The sequence below is a fragment of the Podarcis cretensis genome, assembly GCF_951804945.1.
Source record: "Podarcis cretensis genome assembly, chromosome: 11".
NCBI lineage: Eukaryota > Metazoa > Chordata > Lepidosauria > Squamata > Lacertidae > Podarcis > Podarcis cretensis.
In genome coordinates this window covers 3,534,566-3,562,136 of record NC_137180.1, presented here as the reverse complement: position 1 = coordinate 3,562,136, position 27,571 = coordinate 3,534,566, and the positions used below count along the sequence as shown (strand labels likewise).

The following is a 27,571-nucleotide window of genomic DNA, read 5'->3' as shown; positions in this document are numbered from 1 at the left end:
GGAGTCTATATGAAGAAGATACTTTTTTTGAAACCAAGGTTTTATATGGTAATTCTCTAGGCCATTAAGAAAATAGAGTGAGTGGGGTCGGCTCTATTGAAGAACGATACTAAGCAAACTTCTTAGCTGTTTCATGATATAATTATTCCTTGCAATTTGGGGATTAAACTCATCCTGCTATTTGTATTTTGGATTATGCATTTACCTTTAGATTTTTTTCCTTTCCATTTGAACTAATTTATGCAAACTAAAGTAGTGAAAACCAGAATGTCAAGTCGATGATGTTTTTGCCAATGACTTAAGCAGACTAGCTTGCTGATCAAAACAGACTTGGGAACAGAATTGGTAGGGCATTTTAACTGCTTCTCTTGATACCACAAAAGTCTTTATAAACATACTGCACCAAAGTAGAGTAACCTCCCAGCTTAGGTCAAACATTGCCTTGCAGGTCTTTTCCACCTGGCCTGGGAGGTCATGGCCCTGACTGATGGCAATGGCAGAAGCTGAGGCTAAAGAGAATATTTGGCTGGGGCATGGGCATAGCTAGGAGAGGTCAGTGGGTCAGCTGCCTGCCTCTAAATCAAGTGAACAAATATAAATACTTCACTAATTGACCAACTGTGTCACAGATAGCTTGGTTCTGCCATACCTAACATAAATCCTGCTCCCCAAACATAATTCCTGGCTACATTCATGGGCTGCAGTATTTCTACTGTTGTTGATGTTATTTTTTTTGTATCTTTATTTTTAGATCTTTTGATCTATGTGGAAATAGTTCAATTTGGTTGTGTACTTTTTGATGTGTTTTATTTATTTTTTATGACTACCTGTTTTATATTTGTAATTATGTAAATATTTTTATGTAGTAAGCCGCCTTGAGCATAATTTTAACAGTGGAAAGGTGGCATACAGATAAAATGATGATGATGATTTCTGGATAAACATGGCTGCAGACTTGAGGACAACATGCCCAAGCAGCCATGAAATCAGGACATGTTTTAATTGAGAAAATGTGTTTGCCATTTCCCTTCCCTTTCAGGATTTAAATAACAGCATGACTTGGACTAGGAAAAATAGGAAGAATAATTTGAGCCGGAGCCATTCGTAAGTAGTCCTGTTTGTATCCCCAGGCACATCTGTCTTCCTTGGTTCACTTTGGATATGCAACATTGCTAATATCACTGCACAACAAATTTTGACAAAAGTAACACCTCTGAGATAAAAGTAGCCGTTTCTTGTAGATGAGTTGAGGAGCTGAACCCGAATATGACAATGAAAATGCAAAATTGGCTACTGTTTCTTAGGTATCTGCAATAGTTTATTACATAATCAAGGAATATGTACATACAACAAGGACCAGTGAGAGCCAGGTTCTTTGTCTGATGCCACTCTGCCTGTTCCTCAGGATCATCTCTGCCAAACGTCCAACAGTAGTCAGCCAATGTGGAAACAGACCACTTTCCCTGGTATTGTTTCTCCATTGTTGCAATTTCCTAATGAAAATGTTCACCATGTTCATGACTTGCCATACCTGTAGTTGCCAGGGAATAAATCCAAGTGGGGATGGGAAAAGTGGGTCTTTAAGGACATGTAACAGCCAAGTTTATAATACAGAGACAACATGTTCTCAACCAGTTTGTTGCAGTTTTCTGTCCTGACATTCCCGAGGAAGTTAGTTAACACCAGACAAAACACACCCCAGGCTTTTTTCCTGTCACCCTGAAGCAGGTTGTAAAACACACTGTCTTTGAAGAAGAAGAAGAAGAGTTTGGATTTTATATCCTGCTTTATCACTACCCGAAGGAGTCTCAAAGCGGCTAACATTCTCCTTTCCCTTCTTCCCCACAACAAACACTCTGTGAGGTGAGTGGGGCTGAGAGACGTCAAAGAAGTGTGACTGGCCCAAGGTCACCCAGCAGCTGCATGTGGAAGAGTGGGGAATCGAACCCAGTTCACCAGCTTACGAGTCCACAGCTCTTAACCACTACACCACACAGATCTGAGGACCCACAAAAAAGCCCTCTTTAATTTTCGCCTCACTGAGCTGAGGGAATTTTGCAGCCAGGTACTTGAAAGGTGATCCAGTCTAGTCCAGTCCAGGCTTTTACAGTTTTTTTTCACCAGACCAAGTTTGATGTGTAGAGGTGGTAGTAGGATTTTGTGTGTTTCTGCCAGTGCTGGGTATTTCACATTCTTCTCTCCAACCTTCAGATATTTTCTCTGAGGCCAGTCTTTGCTCAGCTGTCCCATCAACATAGACACTACCTTCATGTCACCACAGAGAAGGCAGTCATTCTGGCTGTACTGAGGACAGTCTAACGGCTGTTTTAGGTTGCCATAGGCTTCCTGGCCTGTGTGCCTGGGGCCACCAATCTAGTGTCAGTACTTCTCAAGATGAACAATTCTAACAGCCCCATATTGTCCTGCACATCTTCTTAATGTGGGCATAATTTTATGCTCCCTTCCAATGTCTGTAACATTATTTGTTTCTCCATGTGGTACTGCACATAAGTTTTTTGTTATCATTATGTGTAAAGATGAAAAACTTTGTTTTCCCTCCTGCATTTATTATATACTTAATATGGATATATATTTTTTCAAGCACATAAAACTAACTTCAGTATTTTCTTTTAAACAGGTTGAGTAGTTCAGATGGAACTCTTGGTAAGCATTTTTCTTATTTGTAAATTGCGTAGTTATAAAATGTATAATTAGAATAGACCTTGGTCTTTTCAAAAGTCTATTAATATCAGCTCACCATTTTTAGACCTTCCTATAGTTGTGGTACATAATTCAGAGGTTGACTTGGAGACTTCTGCAATGAAAATACGCTTCCATTTATGACTTTTTTAAAAGTTAATGCTTCAGATAAACTGTCTTCAGAGGAGTCCTAGAAAAGATGAGGCCATGCTTTGCTAGACATCTGATGGTGAATGTCTGTGAAACCTGAAAGGTCACATATGTATCAGCCTAACAGATTGGAGACCTGTGCTCAAACTAACAAGATGAATTTCAATAGGGACAAATGTCAGGTTCTGCATTTAGGCAGGAAGAACCAGATGCACAAATATAGGATGAGGGACACCTGGCTTGCCAGTAGTACATGTGAAAAGGATCTAGGGGTTTTAGTAGACCACAAGCTTAACACGAGCCAACAGTAGAACCCAAACCATGGTAAAAGCTTACAAATATATGCACAAAGCATAGCATATAGTTGCTTGTGTGCCACCATACATGAAGTCAGTTTAGACATCACTCCAAAGTATAGTTAGCACAAGCTATGGTTTGCACACCATGTGTCTGATTCTGGTTTGTCAGAGAAGCTAACCATGTATTGTCAGTTCAAACTGCATCACACCTAACCATAGTTAGGCATCCCAAACCATGCTCTGCCACTGATGATGTTTGAATTGAGCCTCTGTTTCAAGTAAGATTATGGTACACGGGTGGCACTGTGGGTTAAACCACAGAGCCTAGGACTTGCCGATCAGAAGGTTGGCGGTTCGAATCCCCGCAATAGGGTGAGCTCCCGTTGCTTGGTCCCAGCTCCTGCCAACCTAGCAGTTCGAAAGCACGTCAAAGTACAAGTAGATAAATAGGTACCGCTCCGGCGGGAAATTAAACGCCGTTTCCGTGCGCTGCTCTGGTTCGCCAGAAGTGGCTTAGTCATGCTGTACGCCGGCTCCCTTGGCCAATAAAGTGAGATGAGCACCACAACCCCAGAGTCGGCCATGACTGGACCTAATGGTCAGGGGTCCCTTTACCTTTACCTTTTCAAGTAAGATCAGAGTTTACTTTGTACATTATAGAATCTAGGCCACTTTAACTGTCTCTTTATATTAGTTTTGCTTCTTTATTATTTGTCTGTTTTAAATTTTACAACATCTTAGATGTCATGAGTTAATGAAGCAGTATTGCTATAACATTATTGTCATCATGTAGTTAATGGAATCCATAATGACTGAGGATGGAATTGAGGAGATCAGACCTTTGGGATCCCATGAAGCACAGTGGACAGTAAAGGGGTTTTTATCGTCCCTAAAGTGCAATTTTCAGCTCTTCAGCTTTGGAGAAGCTGAGTGTCCTTGAGTTGACTATTGCCTGTCATTCTGTGTTCTCCAGCATAATTACGTGTTGTTTTATTGACAGTTTACACAGGCTACATTTTGTACTTTATAACACAGTTAAATTAATTCCCTTCCATAGAATGCTAAGCCAGTCATATTATTTCATAACCTTCTTAAACTTAAACAGCACATATATCTCTGCTTGCTTTGGTTAAAACAAAAACCTGTTGTTGTTGTTGCTGTTGTTGTTAGAAATCTCATCCTCCTTAAAGACTCAAGATCTGCACCATCATTACTCCGGTAAGTATTAATTATCTAAGTGATAGCTGAACTATTGTAGTAGTTGATAAGCATATTAATTCTTTTCCCCTGCCATTTTTTGATAGTCTCACTTGGAAGTAATTTGTTATCAAAAGCAAGATATTAATGTGATTTGTAACACAGAAGTGAGTGGGAAGATTATTTATCACTTTAACACTAGCTTCTACATAGCAAGTACTGTAGTTGTTGACGAACCAAGTACAGAGTTTTTAAAAAGCTACTGGCAGGGAAGAAATGGCAGTTTCACAGCCAAAGACAACACAGGGAAATAATAGAGGAACATAAAGAAGCAACAGCTTGTTAATCTCTATTAATTTGTACTTGTCATAAAAATGCAATGTTTTCTGCATATTCTTGTCCCTACCATAAGTGGATTATCTTCAGGTTTTGTTTGTTTTCAAACTGGGAATTTCTAAAGTAAAATTGCTCACATGGAAGGAATCTGAGGAGCATCCGGACCAACTACTGATCATTTACCCATATGCTGCATTAACTTGGTAAAAAGTAATGCACGTCATTCACTTCCTCATGTGTTATAAGCAGTGATCAAGGATGAGCACCTGCCTTGTATGTCTGTAAACAGGGAGAGGTTATTTTTTATTGTAATTTTAGCAAATAGGTCAGGCTGATTGTGTCAGAGTCTCGGGTTCAGCCTCTCAGTTTTATGTATACTGCTTAGAGTTCATATTTTATTAAGTGATTTATATTTTCTTCTAAATAAACAAGGAAAAGTCTCCAGATCTTAGGAAGCCTGCCTTGTTGCTTGTGGGCCACAACTGATGTATCAGATCAAATGTAACAAAATAGCCTTCATAGCTTCTGATTTCCACCTTAAACTGATCAATTGCCAATTCAACCATTTGAACACTGCTCAGCCAGGGCTCTGTTTTACATTCTCCACCTGAACATGTACCAGTCAGTAGAATGCCACAAAACTGGGGTTTTTTCTGTGAGGATAGTGAGAAATGTGTAGAACATGCCAGTAGATGTCCCTATAGTCCACACTTACTTTAGAATCTGAAAATCTTTGCACATTTCAATTGAGAAGAGCACAGTTAAATGAAATTCCAAAGTTGTGTCAGATTTTCAGTCAATAACGGCCAATTTCCCCTCCTATCTAGCTATTGCATCATAAGTCCAATGAATGTATCAACAAAAATCAAACACACCTGCAATGGGTGAGTTGTGGCTAAGAACGCCATGGCAGCCTGGTATGAAACAAAAGAGAGAATTACTTTTGGGAAAATTGGTTGGGAAGATTTCCACTGCAAAATTGAGTTGGAGAACTATGTTTCCCCAAATATAATATTATCCTTATTTAGACCTATTTATTATTATTTATTTCTGAATCTTAACCCTCATTTGTTTTCTACCACTGGAATATTTCTTCAAATGCAGATTCCTGAAGAATGGCTACTAGTTAGGTTGACTAGTTAGGACTCTGAATAATTATAAGATTCTGGGTTGGAAACACAGCCTCGCCCACTTCAATGCCAGCCTGTACCACAGATGGCTTGTTTGACTTTAGGCAAGCTTTTTAAACATCCTCTACAGAACAGAAGCTAACACATATTGCCCTATGTTGTGCAATAGTTAATTTGCCTTGCTCTCCCGGAAGGGAAGGGATAGTATCTTCCTATGTTAGGTAAAACATTTCCATCTTTTCTCACCTGAGGCTCTTCTTTGGGTGCCTCCCCTTCGAGAGGTCTGGAGGTTGGCAACAGGAGAACAGGCCTTTTCTGTGGTGGCTCCCCATTTGTGGAATGCCTGTCTTTAGGTACCAGGCAAACGTATTTCTCTTCAAACAGGTGTTGGGCTGATTTAACATTCTATGACCTTTTAAATGTGACTTTGGGAAGGAGGTTATTGGTTTGTTGTGTTTTTGTTTTATTATGTATTTTGTGATTCCATTTTGTATCTTTAGTTGTGAACCACCCGTGAACTCCAGATGAAGCACAGTATAAAAATTTTAAAAATAATATAATAATCTCAACCATACCCAAAATAGAAGACCTCAGCATCACACAACACCCCAAATGTTGTTGATTATTTAATTTACATGCCACTTAATGCTGAAATAGGCTTCTAAGCATATCAACCAGGGATGCTAAAATCTTACTGGCTGTGGGGCTGAGACCCCCCCCCCCTCACCATTGATGTTCTGCTTAGAATAGGGGAACAAATAGGAGGGAGAGAGAGTTGAGGGCAAACTGTTCACTTTACTTTGGAGACAGCTGTGGGACTGTTTTTCCTTACAACTTAAAAAAAATGCTACTTGAGGCAATTGGAGCAAATGTCATTCTAGGCTAGGGCTTTCTAGAGCAGTGTCTCTTTGTTGAAAAAAGTAGTTCCTACAGTAACCAACCCTAAACAGCCCCTTGTTGAAAATGAAGCAGTTTTGCCCTCCTCTCTGAAAGTCATCAGACTTCCACTTCCACTTTGCAACCTGCAGTGTGGCCATAAATTCCTTTTTTGGGGGTGGTGGCTGTTCAAGGTAAGCTCAGTTCTAGGATATTCCCAAACCACTCCATCTCTGGTGAGCTGCTGTTAAGGCACTCTTATTTCCAGGAAAGATGCCTGCAGCCAAATCACACACAGATGCATGTAACTTTCCTCTTCTTCTTCTTCTTCTTCTTCTTCTTCTTCTTCTTCTTCTTCTTCTTCTTCTCCTCCTCCTCCTCCTCCTCCTCCTCCTCCTCCTCCTAAGATAGAACCTATAGCAGGATAGCAGGAACAGGCTATTTGTCTTAGTACTCCCCCCCCCCCAATCTCCTGACTGCTTTTGTCCCTGTAAGGATAATAATAAAAACATGTCACTTATCTTTTCACCTCTAAGGAGAAAACCAACTGGGGTGCGTGTGATTTTGAGCTGGTGAAATGGCTGAAAGCAAAGGAGATTTATCACCCACTGCCTGTCAAAATTCTGCTCAAGATTACAGTCTCTAATGTCTGTCTTTCTTAATAAAGAGAGAAGAAAAGTTATTCTTGTGACTACATACAACATGTTGCATAGCCTTTTACGTACTTGTCAGTACAACTCGTGTTCTTTCTTCCCAGCCTACACAGTTCCTAGCATAAATTATGACAGCAGCTGCATACAGACATGCTACTTAATTCATGCTAAACACCATCTTCACCTGGTCTCAAATGGAAGACATAATAGTTTAGGCAACACCACCAAACAAACCAGGAACTAAGCACATAAACCTAATAAATAATTCCTGCATTGTCCCTAAACTTGACTGCTTGAGCTTGAGCCAAGGATTGTAGTGGTAGGGAAGATGGATGGGTTGCTATGTTGGGTAAAAACTAACGTATTATTATTAGTAGTAGTATTAATATTATTGGCTGCCCCAGCTGTACTGCATATTTTTCATATAATGTTGCAGTGCAGAGTAGGGTGATGTGTGCTGTGAAGATGGGCAGTGGAAACCCAGTACTTGGAAAGATAATAAATAATGAGGATTTGATGCTTGGGAGCCAAGGGCCTTGTCCACATGCATATGTTGAGAAGTATCACCAAATGTTTCTGGGCAGAAAATAGGAGTAAATGACGCACTGCTCAAGTATGACCTACCTGCCCTATTTCTTTGCAGCTGTCGAAAGGAACAATTTAATGAGATTGGCTCATACAATACCTTTCACACCAGTGCAGCTTTTTGGTGAGTACCAGCTTCTCTATGAATGCACAAAGAGGGGAGTAAGCCCCACTGAAATTGGGGAGACTTACTTCTGAGACTTACGGGACGCAGGTGGCGCTGTGGGTTAAAGCCTCAGCGCCTAGGACTTGCCGATCGAAAGGTCGGCGGTTCGAATCCCTGCAGCGGGGTGCGCTCCCGCTGCTCGGTCCCAGCGCCTGCCAACCTAGCAGTTCGAAAGCACCTCCGGGTGCAAGTAGATAAATAGGGACCGCTTACCAGCGGGAAGGTAAACGGCGTTTCCGTGTGCGGCTCTGGCTCGCCAGAGCAGCGATGTCACGCTGGCCACGTGACCCGGAAGTGTCTCCGGACAGCGCTGGCCCCTGGCCTCTTAAGTGAGATGGGCGCACAACCCCAGAGTCTGTCAAGACTGGCCCGTACGGGCAGGGGTACCTTTACCTTTACCTTTACTTCTGAGTAGACAAGCATAGGACTGCACCATTACTGGATGAAATCATACGGCATGTATTACATCTTACCTCTTCACTATGGTACCAAGAAACAACTGCTTTGTATATAAATAATTTTAAGAAAACAAATTCAACATAGAGTATGCTGTTCTACTTGTATAAGTCAATGCGACTGTGTCCTTTCCAGATAATATTTCCAATTTATTTTGTCTTAGCTGGAGAAGAAGTGACCGTCTATAGACTGGAAGAGAGTTCTCCACTGAATCTTGATAAAAGCATGTCCACCTGGTCACAGCATGGGATGGCGGCCATGATTCAAGTGTTGTCTCGGGAGGAAATGGGTGGAGGCCTAAGGAGGGCCATGAAGGTCATTTGCACCTGGTCTGAGAATGAAGTGCTGAAGTTGGGTCAAGTCTTCATTGTGAAATCTTTCCTTCCCGAAGTAGTTCAGTCATGGCAAAAGATCTTCCATGATGGCACCGTGCTCAATCTCTGCCTCAGAGTGTGTATGACTTGGCTAGAAATCTATACTGACTCCATGTGATCATTGAACCCCTGTGAAGAATTATTTAACAGAAATCTTTCCTGAAGTTGAATGCCTGACTACCTGGGAGGACCCTGGTGGCATAAATGGGAAATGTCGCCATTTCTGTCCCCTTCTGTCGTACCAGAAAATGTGTTGAAATTATATCTAAACATTGCACATAAAATATATTGGACACATTAGGCTGGGACAAACCAAAAATGACAATGTAACTATAAAAGTCAATGAAACCCAATTTGCAATCTGCCTGCCCTGCTTGGGGGGGGGGCACTGCATAGAAGGCACCCCAAGGAAGTTTTAATATCTGCTGTAGGAACTGAGGAGGTCAGACAATAGGGTGCTTTGCATCTTTGATTTATGCTAGAAAACAAACCATGGTCAGGCATTCTTAGCATTTAACAGTTAAGACTGTATCTTATGTCTTAAAACTGTTTATAACTGTTTTCTCCATCTAAGCCACAGATAGGGGTTAGGAGCATGATCTCTCAGCTGGAAGCCCCCATAAAAAGTTTTACTGGGTGGCCTGCAAGCTGCAGGATCTTGCTCCAAAGTGTAAATCGGAAATAATGGGGATGATGATAATACTGGCTGTCTTATTTCAAGAGCTGTTGTAAGAACTGTTGCAATAATGTAGCTGTAGTGACTTTTGTACTATTTTTGTTGTTGTTGAAAAACACTAAATACTATGCATTGTTGTTATTCCTAGGAAATACAGCAGCAAAGAGCTGCTCAGAAGTTGATATACACCTTCAATCAAGTGAAGCCACATACCATTCCCTACACCCCAAGGTAAGGAAGCTGTTTTCAGGCATAACATGGAAGAGGTGAAACCTATCTAGGTTCTGTATGAGATGCCTTGCTTAAACAGATGATCAGTCAATGACAAAAGTCAATATTACCGGGCAGGCAAAATCCTGGTTCAAAACTAAGACAAGTATTAGACAAACAAAACAATATTTATTTTATGAATTATTTATCAAGGTAACATACAGTTTTGCCGCACTATTCCACCATAAAATAGCACTTAAGGTGGCTAACAAAATAACAGCAGCAGCAGCAGCAGCATTAAAATAGAATATGGACTTTTGTCAAAGTTGTTTATGTTGCCATAACAGATATTTTCACAATTTTCTGATGGGTTGGGTAATAAACAAAGCAGTATTTGCAGCTGAGATGTACTTCTTTAACCCTCCACTGACAGGTAGGGTCAAATGCCCTCCAACAGCACGGATAATTCCACAATTTTGGGGGGATAATCTTCTACAATTCCATGTTCCAGGTTGTCCCCAAGTGTGATGAGGTGTATGGTTGTTTCAGACGCTCCACTCCTTAACTGAATGATTGATCAGTGCTTTTCCTCTTAAATTGTGTGGTCGATTCTACTCCTTTTGGATTGAATGAGGGAACACAAAGAAATAGAGGCATTGACCTAAGCTCATTGGGGTGAAAGGAACCCTGCAAAACTCTGTTTAAAGTTATTAGAACTCAGCAACTCTATGGATAGACCAGAACCTGTTCTGTCTATTTTGTGTGAGAAAGGAGCATAGAGAGGGAAAAAATACTCCAGTTTTTCTCATAATCAGTGGTGGGGTTTTTTGGCACACACAAAAAAAGTTCCTTGGGTGCCAGCACATAATGACTACTGGCACTCCAAATCAGTAAGTTCTGTCATGAAGACGATCTGGTGATAACAGGTCTCACACCTTGTGGGTACTCCACAAAATCTATTTACAAACTTGACTTTTATATTTTAAAAGTCCAATTAGAAGCTTCCTTGTGATCCTGCAAAACATTTTTTTCACCCTATCATTTTGCATGAAATGTACTCATCCAGCTTTTGGGATCACTGACATACCCCAGTTGTATCTGCACTTTTAACTTGGCTGATGGTCGGACAACTCTCGATCAATGACCTTTAGATAACAATTGGTCTGTGTTCATGAAAAGGTCTTTGTAAAATGTGTTGTAGAGGGTGACCACCAGAACCTTTGGGGTGCCATGTCACTGGTTCATTTCAGAAGAATCAATACAATTGTCAGCTTCAACACTGAAGTACCAGGGTTAAGATACTAGCTTTATGCTCTGCGCAATCATGTAATTTGTCCTTTGAAGACAGTACCTTGCTAATAAAAGAAAAGGAAGGAAGAGTCCTTTAACTCATAAGTAAATAAATAAAATAGCTTGTGGTTAAATGTGGGATGGCTTCAGTGTAAATGCAAGCACCCCCCACCCTCACTAGCAAGCATTCATTCATCAGAGTATCAGAGCTCAGAACTCGTTCTGCCATGAAATAAAATATAGAGGCCAGGCCAGACCAGGCCACTGATGGATCAGGGCACAGTCTGAAGAGAAGTAAACTTTGGAAAGCTAGCCCAAAATGGCCCTTCATTATGTGGAGGTGGCTGACAGCTAGTGAAGAACTAGGGAAGGCTTCTGAAAGAATGCGGCACCTCTAGATTCAGGCGGTGGCCTGGCTAAGGCCAGACTCATCTCAGCTCTTCAGCCTTTCATAGTTCTCAGCTCAGTTTCAAAGCTGTAGCAGAAAAAGAAAACCCATTTGAGTTTATGTTTTAATTTTCTGTACCATGTAGAGGTAATATATTTAAACACCCACCTGTGCAGCTCAATTTCAGATTTCTCCATCTAGCCATACTTATTTGATGAGAGATCTCATAACTTGGTTCTGAATACTTAGAATAAAATTTTACAATTTGTTTTACAAGCAATTTTATAGAGTATCAAGAGTAATATTGGCCTTTCCCTCATAAAAAAATCTGAACGCTTTATCAAAGTGAAAACCAGTGTTCCATTTCAGAAGAGTTTTTAACCTGGTTTTTATTAGAAGGGATGAGCCTATCTGATTTTTAAGGACTTTGACCACACTTGTTTGGAGATCTGCAACTAGACCAATAAAGTTGCTATTTTCTATCTCCCTGGATGGCTCCGGTACAGAAATAGACACTTTTGATCATGCTGTGATTGCCTTTTTGTTACAGCTTTTTATAAGCTCCATGTAAAGCATCTTGCCATAGACAGGAGTGTTTTCATGACGCAAGAGAATTAAAAGGAACTTAGTTGTGCACAGGAGTTTAAAGACAAATGTGTTCCCTTTTGACTTGAAAGAAAATGTTATTTATATAAATTTATTGTTTTTTGTTAAATAGTAGGGCTGTGCATTTGCCTGGGATGAGGCATGATTCTGAGGCAAGAATCTCCACCTCAGAGATATTAGGACCGCCTAGAAGTTCATGGCAAAGCAGGAAAGCTCTGAGACTTTGCCACCACTTCAGAGTCTTGGGAGGGCTTCTAGGATTAAACCCAATTCTGCCAAAAAGCCACAAAAAGGTATATAGGTGTTAGTTGATTTCCTACTTTAAGTCAATGGGAAACCTATCCGAAGCTTCAGAAAACAAGATGGGGTGACCTCTGTTCTGAGGCAAAGTTACAGGTAGTGACTGCACTTTGACATTTGCCAGATATGCAAATTATTTTTTGTTTTCATCAAATGCAGCAAAAGAACATTTGCTGCCCCTGCTCTGCTAAATCTGCCCACCCCCTCGTATTTGGTAATAGTGGTGTGGCTCATGGGAAGATGTTCACCACTCAGATAACTTCCTGACTGACAATATCCTTCTTTCAGGTTCCTGGAAGTCTTCTTAATATATTGCCATTCAGCCAACCAGTGGCTGACAATAGAAAAGTACATGACTGGAGAATTCCGCAAGTACAATAACAACAATGGGGACGAGATCACGCCTAGCAATTTGCTGGAAGAAATGATGCTGGCTTTTTCTCACTGGACTTATGAATATACTCGAGGAGAGCTCCTTGTGTTAGATTTGCAAGGTAAGTGAGAACCAAAATACTCTGCTGTAAAACTGAGGGAGGCCATTCAACCCTTACGTACAACATAAATGAAAACAAGGACCAGAGATAGCTGTAAGCTCTTCATGCTTTGATGACAGTTTCTTTTCACTGAAATTATGACAAGTAATTTGGGGCCCAACTCAGTTTCCTTACCGACTCCCCTTGGATTGCCACCTCATCATTTAGATGGCTTGGTCTTTTTAAATAACTCTCTCATAGGAAGTGATAATGGAACTCTTGTGCCTCCTACACCGCTTGAAAACTGATTTGGTTGCCATCTTCTTCCTCTGTCTGCTGTAGGGCAGAACAAGATTTCCAGTAGCCACAGGGAGATGGATGAAGGGCTGGTAGGGGCAGGGCAGCATTAAAGAGATATGTAGCCCCTTTAAGTGATAACCTCTCAGTGCTATCTTTCTTTTAGGGAAATATGCAGTTGTGCTCTGCTGACTTCTGCAATTGGTTTTTTAAAAATTAGCAGGGTTATACAACACAAATGTTTCAGTAAATGTGGGCTGAGCTGTACTAAATTCACCTGCCCAATGCATCACTGCCCTTGTGGGTAAACAACACTTCCAAAAAGACAAATGAGTTGCATCTACAGAAGAAGTAAGCACACTCACACCTATGAAGACCACGCTCTCTTCTGTCCTTCTCACACAAAAAAGCCAGGCCTGAAGTGAACTAAGTTCTGCTCAGAGTAAACCTGTTGAAGTTGATGGACCTACATAGGTCTATTCTATGAGTGACACTGGGTACAACCCTCACATGGAAGAAGCATTGGGACAAGAAGCATTGGGGGGGGGGGTTTAGCAAATGGGCACAAAATGGGCCCTACATAAAACAGAAGGGTCCATTCCACAGGCCCACCCCACACTAAACACCCAGTGCAGACCCAGGCACAGAAGTGAATAGGGACGCTTCTGTTCAAACAGCAGCTTCACACGCAAATCAGATCTTACACAAATACAGGCGCTGGATTGGGACTAGGGTGTTTTAAGGGAAATAGTAGACAGTTTTGAAAAGACGAACAACCACCTATAAAGCAGTAGCAATATAATTGTCTGTTATTGTGTCAAAGGAAATGTGTACTGGAAGATAAAGGTTTAATTTATTTACAGTGTGCAAAAGGCCTGAATTACACCGAGACACATTTTTCAAACAAAATAAACCTTCCAGTCCCCTAACCTCATTTATTGTTATCTTCACATTCAAAATTTAAGAGTCAAGTGATTTAAAACTGCTGTGTGGGTGGCTTCTTTTGAAAGCTTAAGTGCACGTGAAGGTTTTTGCACAGAGCCATGGAAGACTTGTGGGGAAGTTTGTGCATATCAATAAAAGATAACAACAAACTCTGACATATTCAGTTCAGCTTTCAGAAAAGGTTTGGATTTCAATATTGTGATATTCTTAAAATTCATATTCAGGCCATGGTGCTCCAAGCATCCCTTTGTCCATAGCACAATATAGTTGCATTCTCCTAAAAGCATAATAAGCAATTAATGTGCTATTCAGAGAGTGAAAATCACGGCTGCCTTGGTCAGTGGGGATGGGGTGCAGAATGATGTGGTTTTCTGCATGGCTCTGTAGTATTACATATTGTAACCTGCTCTGGGACTGGCTGGTGAAGGTGGGTAATAAGTTTAAGATTAATATATGTATTTCAAAGAATTGCAGACTGCTTAACCCCAGCAGAGACAGATTTAGGGGAGCACGACCAGTTCGGCTGCACTGGGTGCGGAGCCTGGGGGGCACTGCTGGGGATGCCACAACTATGATTTCCAGCAGAGTGCGAGAGGTGGAGGGGTGCCAGATTTTGGCATTGCACAGGACACTGCTGAAATTTGGGACCCAACACAATAATAGTAAAAATGAGTTAAAACTATTGTTATGTATTCAGTGGTCTGTGTTTTTGCCTGAGCTTGAGTCTGGACTATGGATTCTGAGCTCCTGTGTTCTGATTCACTACATGATGTCCAATCACAGAACATTTCAGGATTTGGGTCTCTGCCATTGGCCCTTGAACTCTGATTCGCAAGCTTGGAAGTTTAGACAGCCAGTCATGTTGGGAGTGGGAGTGGTCTAGGCTTTCAGGAATGTATATAAGCAGTTGCTTTGCCCCTGTTTCCCAGTTATGTAGCTCAAGAAAGGTTCTTGCTGTTATCACTGTGTCTTGCCTCGTGGGAACCCACCTAACTATAATATCAGAATTCAATTAAAAAGCCTCCTGGAGGAGGAAGAGGAGGAAGAAGTATTCAGTAAGCACCAGACATTCAACAGTGATGGGACCTCTCTGATCTCAACTAGAAGGAAGTTCCACAAAATGGGAACCACAGTATGGGAAGGCACAGAGCTCCATGTGGCTATGAGCTGTGCCACTGAATTCTTGGAAAATCTGAATCTCAGCAAGAGAAGCACCGCTGGACACAAATGTCAGCCATTAAGTGGGAATTTCACTTCTGCACCTCTCCTCAATTTTACCTACACCCAATTTCAATTTATGCCATCACAATCTAGGAAGGTTGGAATTTAGGCAAATCACAATTAGTAGTAGGCCCAGTGAAAAATGTTTGTCATTAGCTTCTTAGATAACCCTAGTCTTATACTGGAGATTCTATAGATATGTGTATATATTGATATTAATATCCACATCTATCTATCTATCTATCTATCTATCTATCTATCTATCTATCATCTCCATCTGATAACAACACAGCTGCAAAATATTCATATGCACAGATGGGTTTGTAAGGAACCAGGTACAGCATATAATATACACAAAAATTATATATACATATAATTATTTTTATCCAGCATGGCAAAGTTGAATTAATCAGTAGGCTAAGTTTGAGCACAGAAGATCCCCCCACCCCGATCCAATAGCTGCGGTCTGTGCATGGAGATCCAAGAGCACACGTGCAGCTCTGCACTCAGCTAGACAGCTGCAAATAAAATGTTTTAAAGTGTGTTTTAAGTGCAGTGTACAATGTGGCACTAGAGGGATGGCAAGCCTTACAGAAAATTCGATGTAGTTTTAAAAACGCTTTTAAAAAAAGCATTTTCAAAACAGTTTTTATATGTGTGTAGATTCCACCTCTGTCTCTATAGAGACTGGTCTATTTCTTTCAGTATCACAGAAGTCTCAATGCACACCAAAGGGCATCTCTTGAACTCAATTTTTCCTGACATTGATATATAGTTCTTGCTCACATATATTTCAGGTGTCCATTTGGATCTACAAAACACTTTAGACTGTTGTTGTTGTTGTGGTAGTGGTGCATTAAAATTGAAAAAAGAATAAAAATTATCTTCAAAAATGAAATGAGCATGCAACATTTGTTGTAATGTTGTTTTTTCAGTTTCTGCCCTATAAAGTGGAAGATTAGATAGCTGTAAAATGATTGCATAGGCTACAGTCTCAAAAATGATTTTTTAAAATGCAGTTTCCTTCTAATATACTTGATAAATTTGACTTCTACAGGGGTTGGAGAGAATCTTACAGACCCATCCGTTATTAAACCTGAAGACAAGCAGTGAGTATCTAGCGTCACTTTATCATACCAAATGTGACATCTTTCATGTGATTCAATTAATATTCCATATTAGCTGTGATGTGCATATGCATATTTGTCACACTGCTGACAGGGGCACTATTTGTGTTTTTGCTATCATTGCAGTTAAATGCTTGTACATTTCTAATGGACCGAATAGAATACTGTGATGCCCTCTACTTGCAGCTAAGCTTAAAGGCCACTGGACAAACTTCATATAATGCCAGATGCAGAGGCTTGTCTACTGGAAAACATGGGCTACAGGCTGGGTGCATGTAGTTTCTATATTGAATTATCAGACCTGGTTTTCCAGTTCTACTGCAAATACAGTTGAAAGTGCTAATTTTAATATAAAGTGTCTTGGAGGATCAGTTAGGCCTTTCTTGCCTTAGAATGCTTTCACATATATCTTCCTGAACTGAATGACAATGCAAGACAGATTTGAAAAGTTGGATGTGGAGCCATAAGCTCCAGGAGTCATGGACACCTTTTGTTTTGAAACTAGGTACTGAATGTCTTCACATTCATGGGTCAGGCTTGCCAAAACAGGACCCCAAAACTCATAGAATGGTGAAACTGAGAATAGTTCCAAGAATGAAGTGGTGTCTAATCTGAGCTTCCATGACACTAGTTTAAAGGAATGATTTGTTGAGCAACTCCAGGTTATTGCCCCAAATAGTTTCTAGACTGACAAAAATGGGACAATCTTGCCTCAGGCTAAGAAAAGTCAGCTAGACTTGCTTGCCAAGGGCTGCATTGGCTGGCTGGGCTTCCCCCTGTGTGGGTGGACGGGGGGCACGGCACAGTGTCCCACCCCGCCCAGTAGCGGCAGAGAGGCTTGGGCAGGCACAGTGGGTTTTCTTTACCCTCTGTGCCCAGCCCCTGGTCCTGCCTGGGGCATGTGTGTACGTACACCCCCCCAGGCGCCAGTGAAGGATGCAACGCCATTGGTGTTTTGGAGATCTACTTGTGTGACTGACTAGCCTGACATAAGGACATAGTAGCAACCAGTGCTTAGTTTAGCAAAGAAAATACATTGTTTAAATATCCTTGGAAGTCATGTCTTCTGCCATTATGTGTGCAGGATGCCATGGGTTATTCAGCTGCCATGGAAGGGCTCTCTGTACATTCTCAGGGCCGTCTCTGTATGATACTATCCCTGATTCAAAACAATAGTGGCTTTGCTCCATGTTCTGGGTTTAAGTATTCTACCATTCCTCCTATACTCTCTGCTCCACCCACCCTTCTTCTCTGTAAGAATGCTTTCCTGGTAGTAATTTTCCATATAAGGGTTGAAGTGATTGCCCAAAGCATCAGTTAAGAAAAGCATTTGGGTAATTACACTTAAGTAAATCCATGGAGAGGAGTAATCATGTCAATCCCCTCTGCTTGTAAAAATTCAGTTGAAGATGCTAGTTTCTTTAATGCATGGTGTCTCTGAAAGTTTACAATCAGTCTGGGACTTGTCCCGCAATATTTTATCTGGGGAAAAGTTCTAGTTGCAAAAGGACTCTCTAGGTTGTGCCCAAATCTTTGGTCAGAGAATTCAAAAGCTTGCATATCTCTATATTAGCAAAATATATTTTATAAAAGATTTGAACCTTAAATACCTTGTACCTCTTTGTCCTGTTTTGCTTGTTTGCAAAATTATCTGTCTCTGGAGACAGTGTTTATGTGCAGAGAAGGCAAGGGAGAATTTGCTTTTCCCCTTTGCTGTTTTAACATTTAGAAATAAAATGCACTGACTATGGGCAGCATTTTTTTGTACATCCTCTTATATGAGATCTAGAGGGTTAATTATGTTCTCAAGAATAATGGTGGGTAGGTAATACTGCTACTTAATGAGCATTGATCCTAGGTGCCAAATTGCAGAAATATATTAAGTGGGGATGCAAATAAATGCAATATATTGCTCTGTGTTTTTTATTGTGGTTATTGTAATTCTGAATGTTGCATAGAATCACTATTACTGTATTCTGGCAACTATCTGAAATCTTTAGTCGCCAGCACTTTACTTACCTAAGAAATGTCTGTCCAGTTTGTGTGTAGCTAAATCAAACAGATGAGACACTTTGTTTATCCTGGGAGAGCATTTTTAAATACAGTGCAATTCATCTGTAGTCTTCCCTTTTCTAAATAAGCATAGAATGAATTTAGTGGTTATGCTTTCTTAGACTTGAGAGTAAGAAGGGTAACTGTGCAGCACAACATGTGCTGATGTTTTGTACTACAAGTTCAGGCCCATATCTCTCACAACAGATGGTTCTACTAGAGAGGGGTTTCATTGTTGTTTTGTGTAGGAGACATTTTCTTCAGCTCCATTCCAGGCTACATGGTCCAGACCACACAAATACATACTGGTTGATAGCAGGTCCTGTTTTATGTGAATAAATTGAGTCATATGCTGCAACAGAAGAAAACAAAATTCATATCAGAGCAAATAATGCTAGCAGTACCAGGCAGTGTGTGGCATATTCTCAAGATCAAGGGACGTGGGTGGCCCTGTGCACTGAGCTTCTTGGGCTTGCCAATCAGAAAGTTGATGGTTCAAATCCATGCGAAGGGGTGAACTCCTGTTGCTCTGTCCCAGCTCCTGCCACCTTAGCAGTTTGAAAGCTTACCAGTGCAAGTAGATAAATAGGTACTGCTGCCATGGGAAGGTAAATGGTGTTTCCATGTGCTCTGGCACTCATTACAGTGTTCCATTGCGCCAGAAGCAGTTTAGTCATGCTGGCCACATGACCTGGAAAGCTGTCTGTGGACAAACACTGGCTCCCTTGCCCTGAAAGCGAGATGAGACCAAAACCCCATAGTCACCTTTGACTGAACTTAACCATCTAGGGGTCCTTTACCTTTCCTTTCCTTTACCTTATTCTCAAGATCAGCCTTAGATCTTATTAGTTAAGTTAGTTCTCATTTTTATTCAGGAAACAACAAGAAACTAATGTGTGCATGTAATGTACATTTTCCATGTAATATGCATAATCTGAGAGTGGTTTTCATAAAAATCATAGCCCTGAGTAACTGCTGGGTTGTCACACTACTGAATTTTCTAAATTTTGTTGGAGAACTGCTATTTCTCAATGAAGCAGAGCAGAGGCCCTGAGTTTCACTCACACATGTTGTGCATGTGTGATGTCACACATGCAGCGTGCATATGCAATGTCATGTGCATTGTGATGTTGCGCAACTGTCACAGACCTCCTCAGTGCTGGTTTGGTGTATCTTGATGCTACGTGGCCCAGGGCAGCCTCCAGCCAGGCTGTGCCAGGCCGTGTGGCATTCCCCCCCCCCTCCAGCCAGGCCGCACGGCATCTCCCAAGGAGGCAGAGGACAGCAGACAAAAGTAGGAGGGAGGGGGAGGGCAGGCACGGAAGGGCTCAGCCTCCTTTGTCCCTCCATTGCTTAGCCCTGTCCCAACAGACACTGGGGGGATGAAGATGCCTCATGCCTGTAGAGTTGGCATCTATGAAACAGAAAGAAGGTACATTGCAGACCCACTCACCTTGACTGGATTGGTCGAGGATTCAAATGGTTAGATGCAGCCAAATAGTGGGTTTTTCTTCTTCACACTCAAGTGTCACAGAAGAGTAGTACTGCCTGCATTTCATCCTGAGCTTTGGGTTTTCAGTGTCTGTAACACTTTCTTCTTTACAAATTTTTGCTTGGAAGTTTTATTTCATTCATTTTCCAAAAATATTTTCCACCCAGAACCAGTGTTCCACTTAAAAGCTGTGAAGCTGCAGCAATAAACCCAATATAGATTGAAATTCCAGCACGTTGTTCTGTTGGAATGGGAGGCACTCCCCAAACCCCAGGAAGCGGAATTCCTTCATTTGTTAATATAGAATGAAGATTCCACGAAATGGAAATAAGTACACATGTACCCGCTGCCAACTCCATCATTGCTCCAATTGAAAAGAACGTAGCAATGAAATTGTCGTGTTTTCCTGGCTCAAATATGTTATATAGCGCAAAGGCCATATGAAGAACGGTCATCAGATTGGCAACTGAGGCCAAATGCATCAAGTCCTGGGCCGTGATGATTTCAGCTGGTAGGGACACTTCATCGTTTAACGGTATGCGTATAATGTTAGTTTTCTTCATTGTAATTCTTCGCACGGAACAGGCGCCCCAGATCCCAGTGCCCACAATGCCCTGTTGGTTGCTGCCCATGATGTTCTCTACCTGCCACACTCTCCATTCAAGGTTGGCAGATGTGGAACAGATGCTCATTAGGCAGCCCATAACAGCCAGGACAAAGGCACCTAGTTGCACGCAGGATACCCTGCACAACAGCCAGACTGGGAAGGAGCCATAATGCACCTAGGGTGGAACTTCTGCTTTGGTACTGGGAAGGCTGGTGATAGAAGGCATGCTGGAAAAAAACACAGACAAAAGATAACCGGTAGATACTTACGCGCAGTATCATATGGACATCTAAAGTTTGAGCAAATAGTGATGTGCAGCTAAAACAAAGCCATCATTCTAGGGCAAATTCTGCATTTCCCATCTTGAGACGTAGGAATGGAAAAGTCTGCTGTACCTGCAATTGTAAGTGCCAGGAATCAGACTTCCCCAGGGGTGAAGAAATTGCACAACCGCACAACCCCTTTTGTTCTATGGACCCCTTCCATGCAGATAATTGGGCTCTTGTCTTATCCACTCCTCTGCATTTCTCTGCTCCCCTCCCTTCCCTCTCCATTGTTAAAATGTCTGGCATGATCCCACCAAAGTTATGCATTCTACCCTTGAAAGAAAGTTTGGTGCAACAGACCAATACAGCTACTGTTCAGGAAAGAATCCTTTCTGACTTTAGTCCTCATTCTCTCTCTCTCTCTCTCTCTCTCTCTCTCTCTCTCTCTCTCTCTCTCTCCCACACACACACACACACACACACTGTGAAAAGCCTACCAAGTGGCTCTCAGACAGGGCAAAAGAAAATTTTAAGAAGTCAATTTGTTCCTATCCGAGAAAACACCGCTGTGTTGGTGGGGAACTGAGGAGCGCTGCATATATGCACCTACGTGAAATCAGTTCCTCAACCAGTCTTTTTTCCAGGGCAAGGGCTTTTTTCAGGTCTTTCTCTTCCAGTGTTTGACCTAAGAGAAGACCTGAGCTGGTCTGAGCTGGGCACCGTAGCAACTGCTCCTTGGAGTTCTGAGGCAGTTTAGAATGCAGCTTGCTTTGAACGCTCGGAACAACACAATCATAACTCCAGGGTACTGGTCGTTTGGAACATTTGGCAACTGCTTGGAGGCAGTATGCATTCGAATACCAGTGTGATTCTACAACTTTTAAAAGATACTTTTTTGTTAGATGTAAGCTTATGCAAAGATTGGATGCAAAATGTGGAACTAAACACCCCAGCTGCCAGTTCCAAAGGAATGAGCAAGCAAGATTTGAAATAAACAAATACACAAATAAACAAATGTTTAGTTGTTTCCATTGGGTTTGAACACCACTTTGAATTACAGCAACTTTATTCAGTAGTACTAGTGGATCTGACTAGTCCAGTATACCTTTTCTAAAAATGAAAAGCTTTATAAAAACTCTATGGGGACAAGCGGGTATTATCTCCATATTACAGTCTGGCAGAGGTGTGGAGACATCTCATACCGTGAAATATTTCTTGCTTAAGTTAGGGCCACTTTGTAAATTCACGATGATGAGGATCTTTGAATCAGAGGTTTCCCAGCTCATTGGTTGCTTTCCTGGTCACCCAAATATCAACTCTCCCTATAGTCACTGTGTTGGTTCCCAGGTGGATGACTCTCCTGAGATTCGTTGATCTTCATGTGCTATGGACTCATAATATTTGTTTGTAGATTTGTCAGTCTTCTACAGAAGCTTTTTCTGAACATACTCGTAGGCATTCCTTCCCTTATAAAATGTGGGACTGAAAATATCCAGCAATCCCAATCTTGTTCCAAACGTGGCTGGTGTTAGGTGGGGCTTATTTCCCAATTAAAGTTGTGTGTGCTTTGCTGTGGCTGCCTTGGAAGGAAAGCCCCCTCATTCTGCAACAAGGACAGAATAAAGCAGAGGCAGAGCAAGCTAAAAGGGTGCCTGGGGCGGCACGTGTGCCCTGTGCCCAAAGACAGGGCCAGCTGCCTGCTGGGACAGGGCCAGCCAGGGCAGGATGCTCCGCGGGTGCCTCTAAGGAGTCTGCCTGCCTCCTTCCACTCAGCTGGGGGGGGGGGAGGCAGCGGGTGGACCGTTTGGGGCAGTGCAGAGCCTATGGGCGCCCAAGCCACCGTGTCACTCCCAGGAGAGACGTGTGGCTTGGGTGTGCTCCAGGCCCTGCAGTGAGTGCTGCCCAGCATTTTGTCACCCCCCTCAGTGGTGACACCCGAGGCGACCTGCCCCCACCACACACCCTTCCTCCGCCCTGGTTTAATGGTGGGAAAGCCTGCCAATAAAAGCAGCCGGCCTGGGAGATCTGAGCCAGCCATGACGGGCGGCAACCTGTAACTGGGTAACCAGCCATTATATATCTATATATGGGTGGGGAACCTGTGACCCCCCAGATGTTAAAGGTAAAGGACCCCTGACCATGAGGTCCAGTCGTGACCGACTCTGGGGCTGCAGCGCTCATCTCGCTTTATTGGCCGAGGGAGCCGGCGTACAGCTTCTGGGTCATGTGGCTAGCAGAGCAGCGCACGGAAACGCCGTTTACCTTCCTGCCAGAGCGGTACCTATTTATCTACTTGCACTTTGACATGCTTTCAAACTGCTAGGTTGGCAGGAGCAGGGACCGAGCAACAGGAGCTCACCCCGTCGCGGGGATTTGAACCGCTGAACTTCTGATCGGCAAGTCCTAGGCTCTGTGGTTTAACTCACAGCGCCACCCGCGTCCCCCCCAGATGTTGCTGGACTCCAATTCCCATCTCCCCATCCAGCAAAGCTAATCCTATGGATGCCAGAATTTGCAATCTAGCAGCATCTGGGGAGTCAAGCCTCTCATTTTGAAGCTTTTTAATTTAAACAAACCGCTGTCATACCACTGCTTTGCTTTGCAGTATTTTGGGAGATAAAAACACGGGCTAAAATTCATTTGTACTGTTGTTTCTTCCAGATCTAGAGGGATGGTATTTGGACCAGCAAACCTTGGAGAAGAAGCAATCAAAAACTTCATTTCAAAGCATTGCTGCAACTCTTGTTGTAGGAAACTCAGACTTCCTGGTAAGCAATAGAAAAGTTCTGCATTTTGCTAGCTCTATGCACCATGAAGTCGTGGGTGGTGGAGCCAAAGCATGGTGAAATTGCAATAAACACAGCACAACCACTTTGGATTTAAACAGGCCATGACTTCATTGATTAGACGTGTCAACAAGTTATGGTGTAGGCACTGAGTGTGAATCCTGGATCAACCAACCCATCTGCTGGTTGATTATTTTGCAAGGTTAACCAAGGTTACATCTCGCCCTGTGATACACACCAAATCAGGGCAACACAGGCCGATATCACCATGGTGGAGCTATGGTGGCCATTACAGAAACAAACAGTCTGGAGAACAGCTGTCTCTGAGTCTAGGATGGATGGCGAATTATGCTCATCTGTTGCCTAAATTCTAGCCTCTTCCTAGCTTCTGATCTCCTAGTTCTCAGACCCTGTGCCTGCAAGCACTTTTCACATGCTTGGAGATGGGAAAAGGCAAAAATAATGGCTGTGATTGCACTTCCATATGCTCAGTATGGCCTGCTTGACATGTCACATTAAAACATAGTTTATTTTAAAGTTGTCTCGTAAGGCAGTGTGCACCAAGCTTGAGCATGCTGCTCAAAAGCTCCCAACTCCCTCTGCTCCTTCCTAGCACTTTGTCCTGCAGGGAGGGGACAAACTAGAGGCTGACTTCACATTATGTGTGAACCAGCATGCAGTTGTTTTGGCCAAACAAGCCAAGTCAGAAAGTCAAGGTTTGTTCTCAGCTTCCAATCATGGTTTGCTTGGGAGAAACTGGGTTTTTGTCTAAAAGAGGAAGGTATGGAGATGCAGTAATTGCTTAGCAAGATGGGGCAACTAACCCAAGAACTCATCTCACTTTTTATCTTAGATACCACAGGGTATCTTATAAATCTATGTTCATCAGGATTTTACAAATTATTTTTTTCTTAAGCTGGTCCATCAGCCATTACCCCGTTACTTTGCTACCCACAACTTGGTCAGCCCAACTCTCCACTCGTCTCTATTGCCCTTCTGAATCCTCTACCTCTTATTCTGTTTCTGGGGCGCATCAGGAGTTCACAATAAAGCACATTCCTGATGAAGGGTCAGTTTGAGCCCAGGCACACAGCAGAAGGCACAGAAGGTTTAAAAGCAGAAAAGTTGTTATGTTTGCTGAGCGATTGGCTTCCCTTTCACTTCTTTGAGACCAGGACTTGTGTAGTGGGACTTGGGAAAGACAATAATATAAATGTGGTTTCTTTCCTGTTCTCTACCATGTAATGGATCGATTTAACACTTTGTATATGCTAAGGAATTATGATCAGAGTTTTCACTGTTTTCTCCACAGATCTGAAAAGGAACGACTACACACCTGGGAGGTTCAATCCAGCTTTTGAAGCTGAAACGGAAGCAATAACAGCAGCAGGAGATGAGGCTCTTAACAATAGCGATGATGAGCCTTTGGAATATTGCACTCGATTGTGATGTAAGGGCTTGGCAGGCTGGGCCTTGCCTTTTGAGCACCTGAATGATGCCCATTATTGAATTTGCCTCGAGGGACAAACAATAGGTGCTCAGATATGCCCATTGTCCATACATTTATATGCCAAGGAAATGAAAGCCATTTACATGCATGCCAGTGTGTGAACAAATATCCTATTGAAAATGGAACCTCTTTAGATACTGACTTCAGGGCACTTCTGTTTATAGATTGTGCCAAAATTATCCATTAAAGTCAATGGAATTGTTGAGATTTATTCAATTTATTTATGTTTTAGAAATGTTGCTGTTAATAACAGTTTGGAGGAGAATGATGAGAAAATGAGTGAAAGAGATTTGAAAAATGGAAATTTCCCTGGAAGGAACTGCTTGATTTTCTCTCCCCTCCCCAACTGAGAACTTTTATTTCTGGTGGAAACACTGCAAATCCCAAAAGCCGTGCAGGTTCCCCCAGCTGTCTAACTTCTACTGCACACACAGAGAGATTTTGTGAGCACTACCTTGTGCTTGAGTACTGTAAAGTAGTAGCTACAAAACTATGGATATCTTTGAGGGAAGATATCTTAATATCTTACATTTCCCACCAGAAATTCCCATGGTAAGGAATTTCTCATCTACTTTCTATGCTATGCCTATGAATCCCCTGTGAGGATGACCTCTTCTGCAAATGGTTTGATCTCCTTCCTCTGAATATTTCTCAAGGAAGGCTGTGCTTACCAGGTGCTTTCTTCCTCCAACATATTATAAGGACACAAACACTTTCTCTGTGGGATGGAGCTTCACTTGAATGGATGCAGTACCGGCACACCTCTCTCTCTCCCTCTCTCTCTCTCTCTCTCTCTCTCTCTCTCTCTCTCTCTCTCTCTCACACACACACACACACACACACACACCACACACACACACACACACACATGCAGTAAAAAAGGTAAAGGTACCCCTGCCCGTACGGGCCAGTCTTGACAGACTCTGGGGTTGTGCGCCCATCTCACTTAAGAGGCCAGGGGCCAGCGCTGTCCGGAGACACTTCCGGGTCACGTGGCCAGCGTGACATCGCTGCTCTGGCGAGCCAGAGCCGCACACGGAAACGCCGTTTACCTTCCCGCTGGTAAGCGGTCCCTATTTATCTACTTGCACCCGGAGGTGCTTTCGAACTGCTAGGTTGGCAGGCGCTGGGACCGAGCAGCGGGAGCGCACCCCGCCGCAGGGATTCGAACCGCCGACCTTTCGATCGGCAAGTCCTAGGCGCTGAGGCTTTAACCCACAGCGCCACCTGCGTCCCATTTCACATGCAGTACCGGCACCTATTTTTCTAGAAAAAAAGCACTGGTCACTGTCAAGTGTGGAAGCAATAATATTGTGTTGCAGAATACAAGCCATTTTCTCTATATTCTTCACAATACTAATTGCACTTCACTTTAAAGGAAGAATGAGGATGACCACAAACCTGGTAGCAATACAGCAAGTAAATCTCATAGAAGAGAGTTACTGTCTTAGAGATTTATTATCTTAGGGTTCCGCATCACAGCTGCTTTTTGTAGAATGCTTCCACACCTCACAATTGAAGATGTACAGTGGTACCTCGGGTTACATACGCTTCAGGTTACATACGCTTCAGCTTACTGACACCGCTAACCCAGAAATAGTGCTTCAGGTTAAGAACTTTGCTTCAGGATGAGAACAGAAATCGTGCGGCGGCGGCGGGGCAGCAGCAGGAGGCCCCATTAGCTAAAGTGGTGCTTCAGGTTAAGAACAGTTTCAGGTTAAGAACGGACCTCCAGAACGAATTAAGTACTTAACCCGAGATACCACTGTATCAGTACTCTGAAACAGAGTGTAATCACCCACAATCCACACATTGAGGCAAAGACAATCAGATATGCCGCTGAATCTTGCTTCAGTACTGATGAGGAGACAACACCCTACACAGTACCAGTGGGCAGTCGGCTAACTTAGATGGCCCAGGGCTGGTGGCCCCCAGTTTCTGGCTCCTGAGACAAACCTCAGCCTGCCCCTGCTGGGCCAGCCAATGCATTTCTCATTGGGTATAATAGTAGTAGAGAAGGTTTTCTGCCAAAATTCTCACTGTGTTGCAACCAGTGCTGCATTGCGCCCCAGGAAAGGCTATTTGCACCCCAAAATATATTTTTGCGCTAACGTCAAGTTTTTAAAATTGTAGAAAAAATGAAAAGCACAAAACTTGAAAGCGCTAAATTTATTTTAAATTGCAACAATTTTTGATTATTGTTCTCAAATCCAAAAGAAAATGTTTTGGCAGAGGTGGATTTAGGGCAGTGCAATCAGTTCCAACTGACTGGGTGCCAAGTCTAGGGGGCGCTGCAGGGCATTGCAACTATGATATAGTGAATTGAGCAGAACGGAAGGCCAGAGGCAGGAGTGGGCACTGGCGGACGAAGGGGGGCGGGGGGAGTGGTCCACCCTGGGTGCC

At 42.6% G+C, this 27,571-nt stretch overlaps 1 protein-coding gene and 1 long non-coding RNA gene across 6 annotated transcripts in view; one reads left to right on the top strand and one right to left on the bottom strand.

Moving 5' to 3' along the window:
• TRPM6 (transient receptor potential cation channel subfamily M member 6) overlaps positions 1-25,371 on the top strand; it is an 85,387-nt gene extending 60,016 nt beyond the window's left edge. For all 5 annotated transcript variants that reach the window (XM_079995981.1, XM_079995980.1, XM_079995978.1 and 2 more), the window contains 10 exons: positions 1,040-1,104; positions 2,639-2,664; positions 4,320-4,367; positions 7,985-8,050; positions 8,712-8,998; positions 9,747-9,829; positions 12,681-12,886; positions 16,386-16,437; positions 23,534-23,640; positions 24,971-25,371. In XM_079995981.1, coding sequence (XP_079852107.1) covers positions 1,040-1,104; positions 2,639-2,664; positions 4,320-4,367; positions 7,985-8,050; positions 8,712-8,998; positions 9,747-9,829; positions 12,681-12,886; positions 16,386-16,437; positions 23,534-23,640; positions 24,971-25,107 — 1,077 coding nt within the window. In that variant the 3' untranslated portion in view covers positions 25,108-25,371. The remainder of the gene's footprint in view (positions 1-1,039; positions 1,105-2,638; positions 2,665-4,319; positions 4,368-7,984; positions 8,051-8,711; positions 8,999-9,746; positions 9,830-12,680; positions 12,887-16,385; positions 16,438-23,533; positions 23,641-24,970) is intronic.
• LOC307227078 lies at positions 20,006-23,625 on the bottom strand. The gene is made up of 3 exons (XR_013843785.1): positions 23,519-23,625; positions 21,002-21,762; positions 20,006-20,833 (listed from the first exon to the last, which is right to left on the bottom strand). It is a non-coding gene; the product is annotated as an uncharacterized lncRNA (long non-coding RNA).
• Positions 25,372-27,571: the final 2,200 nt, after the last annotated feature.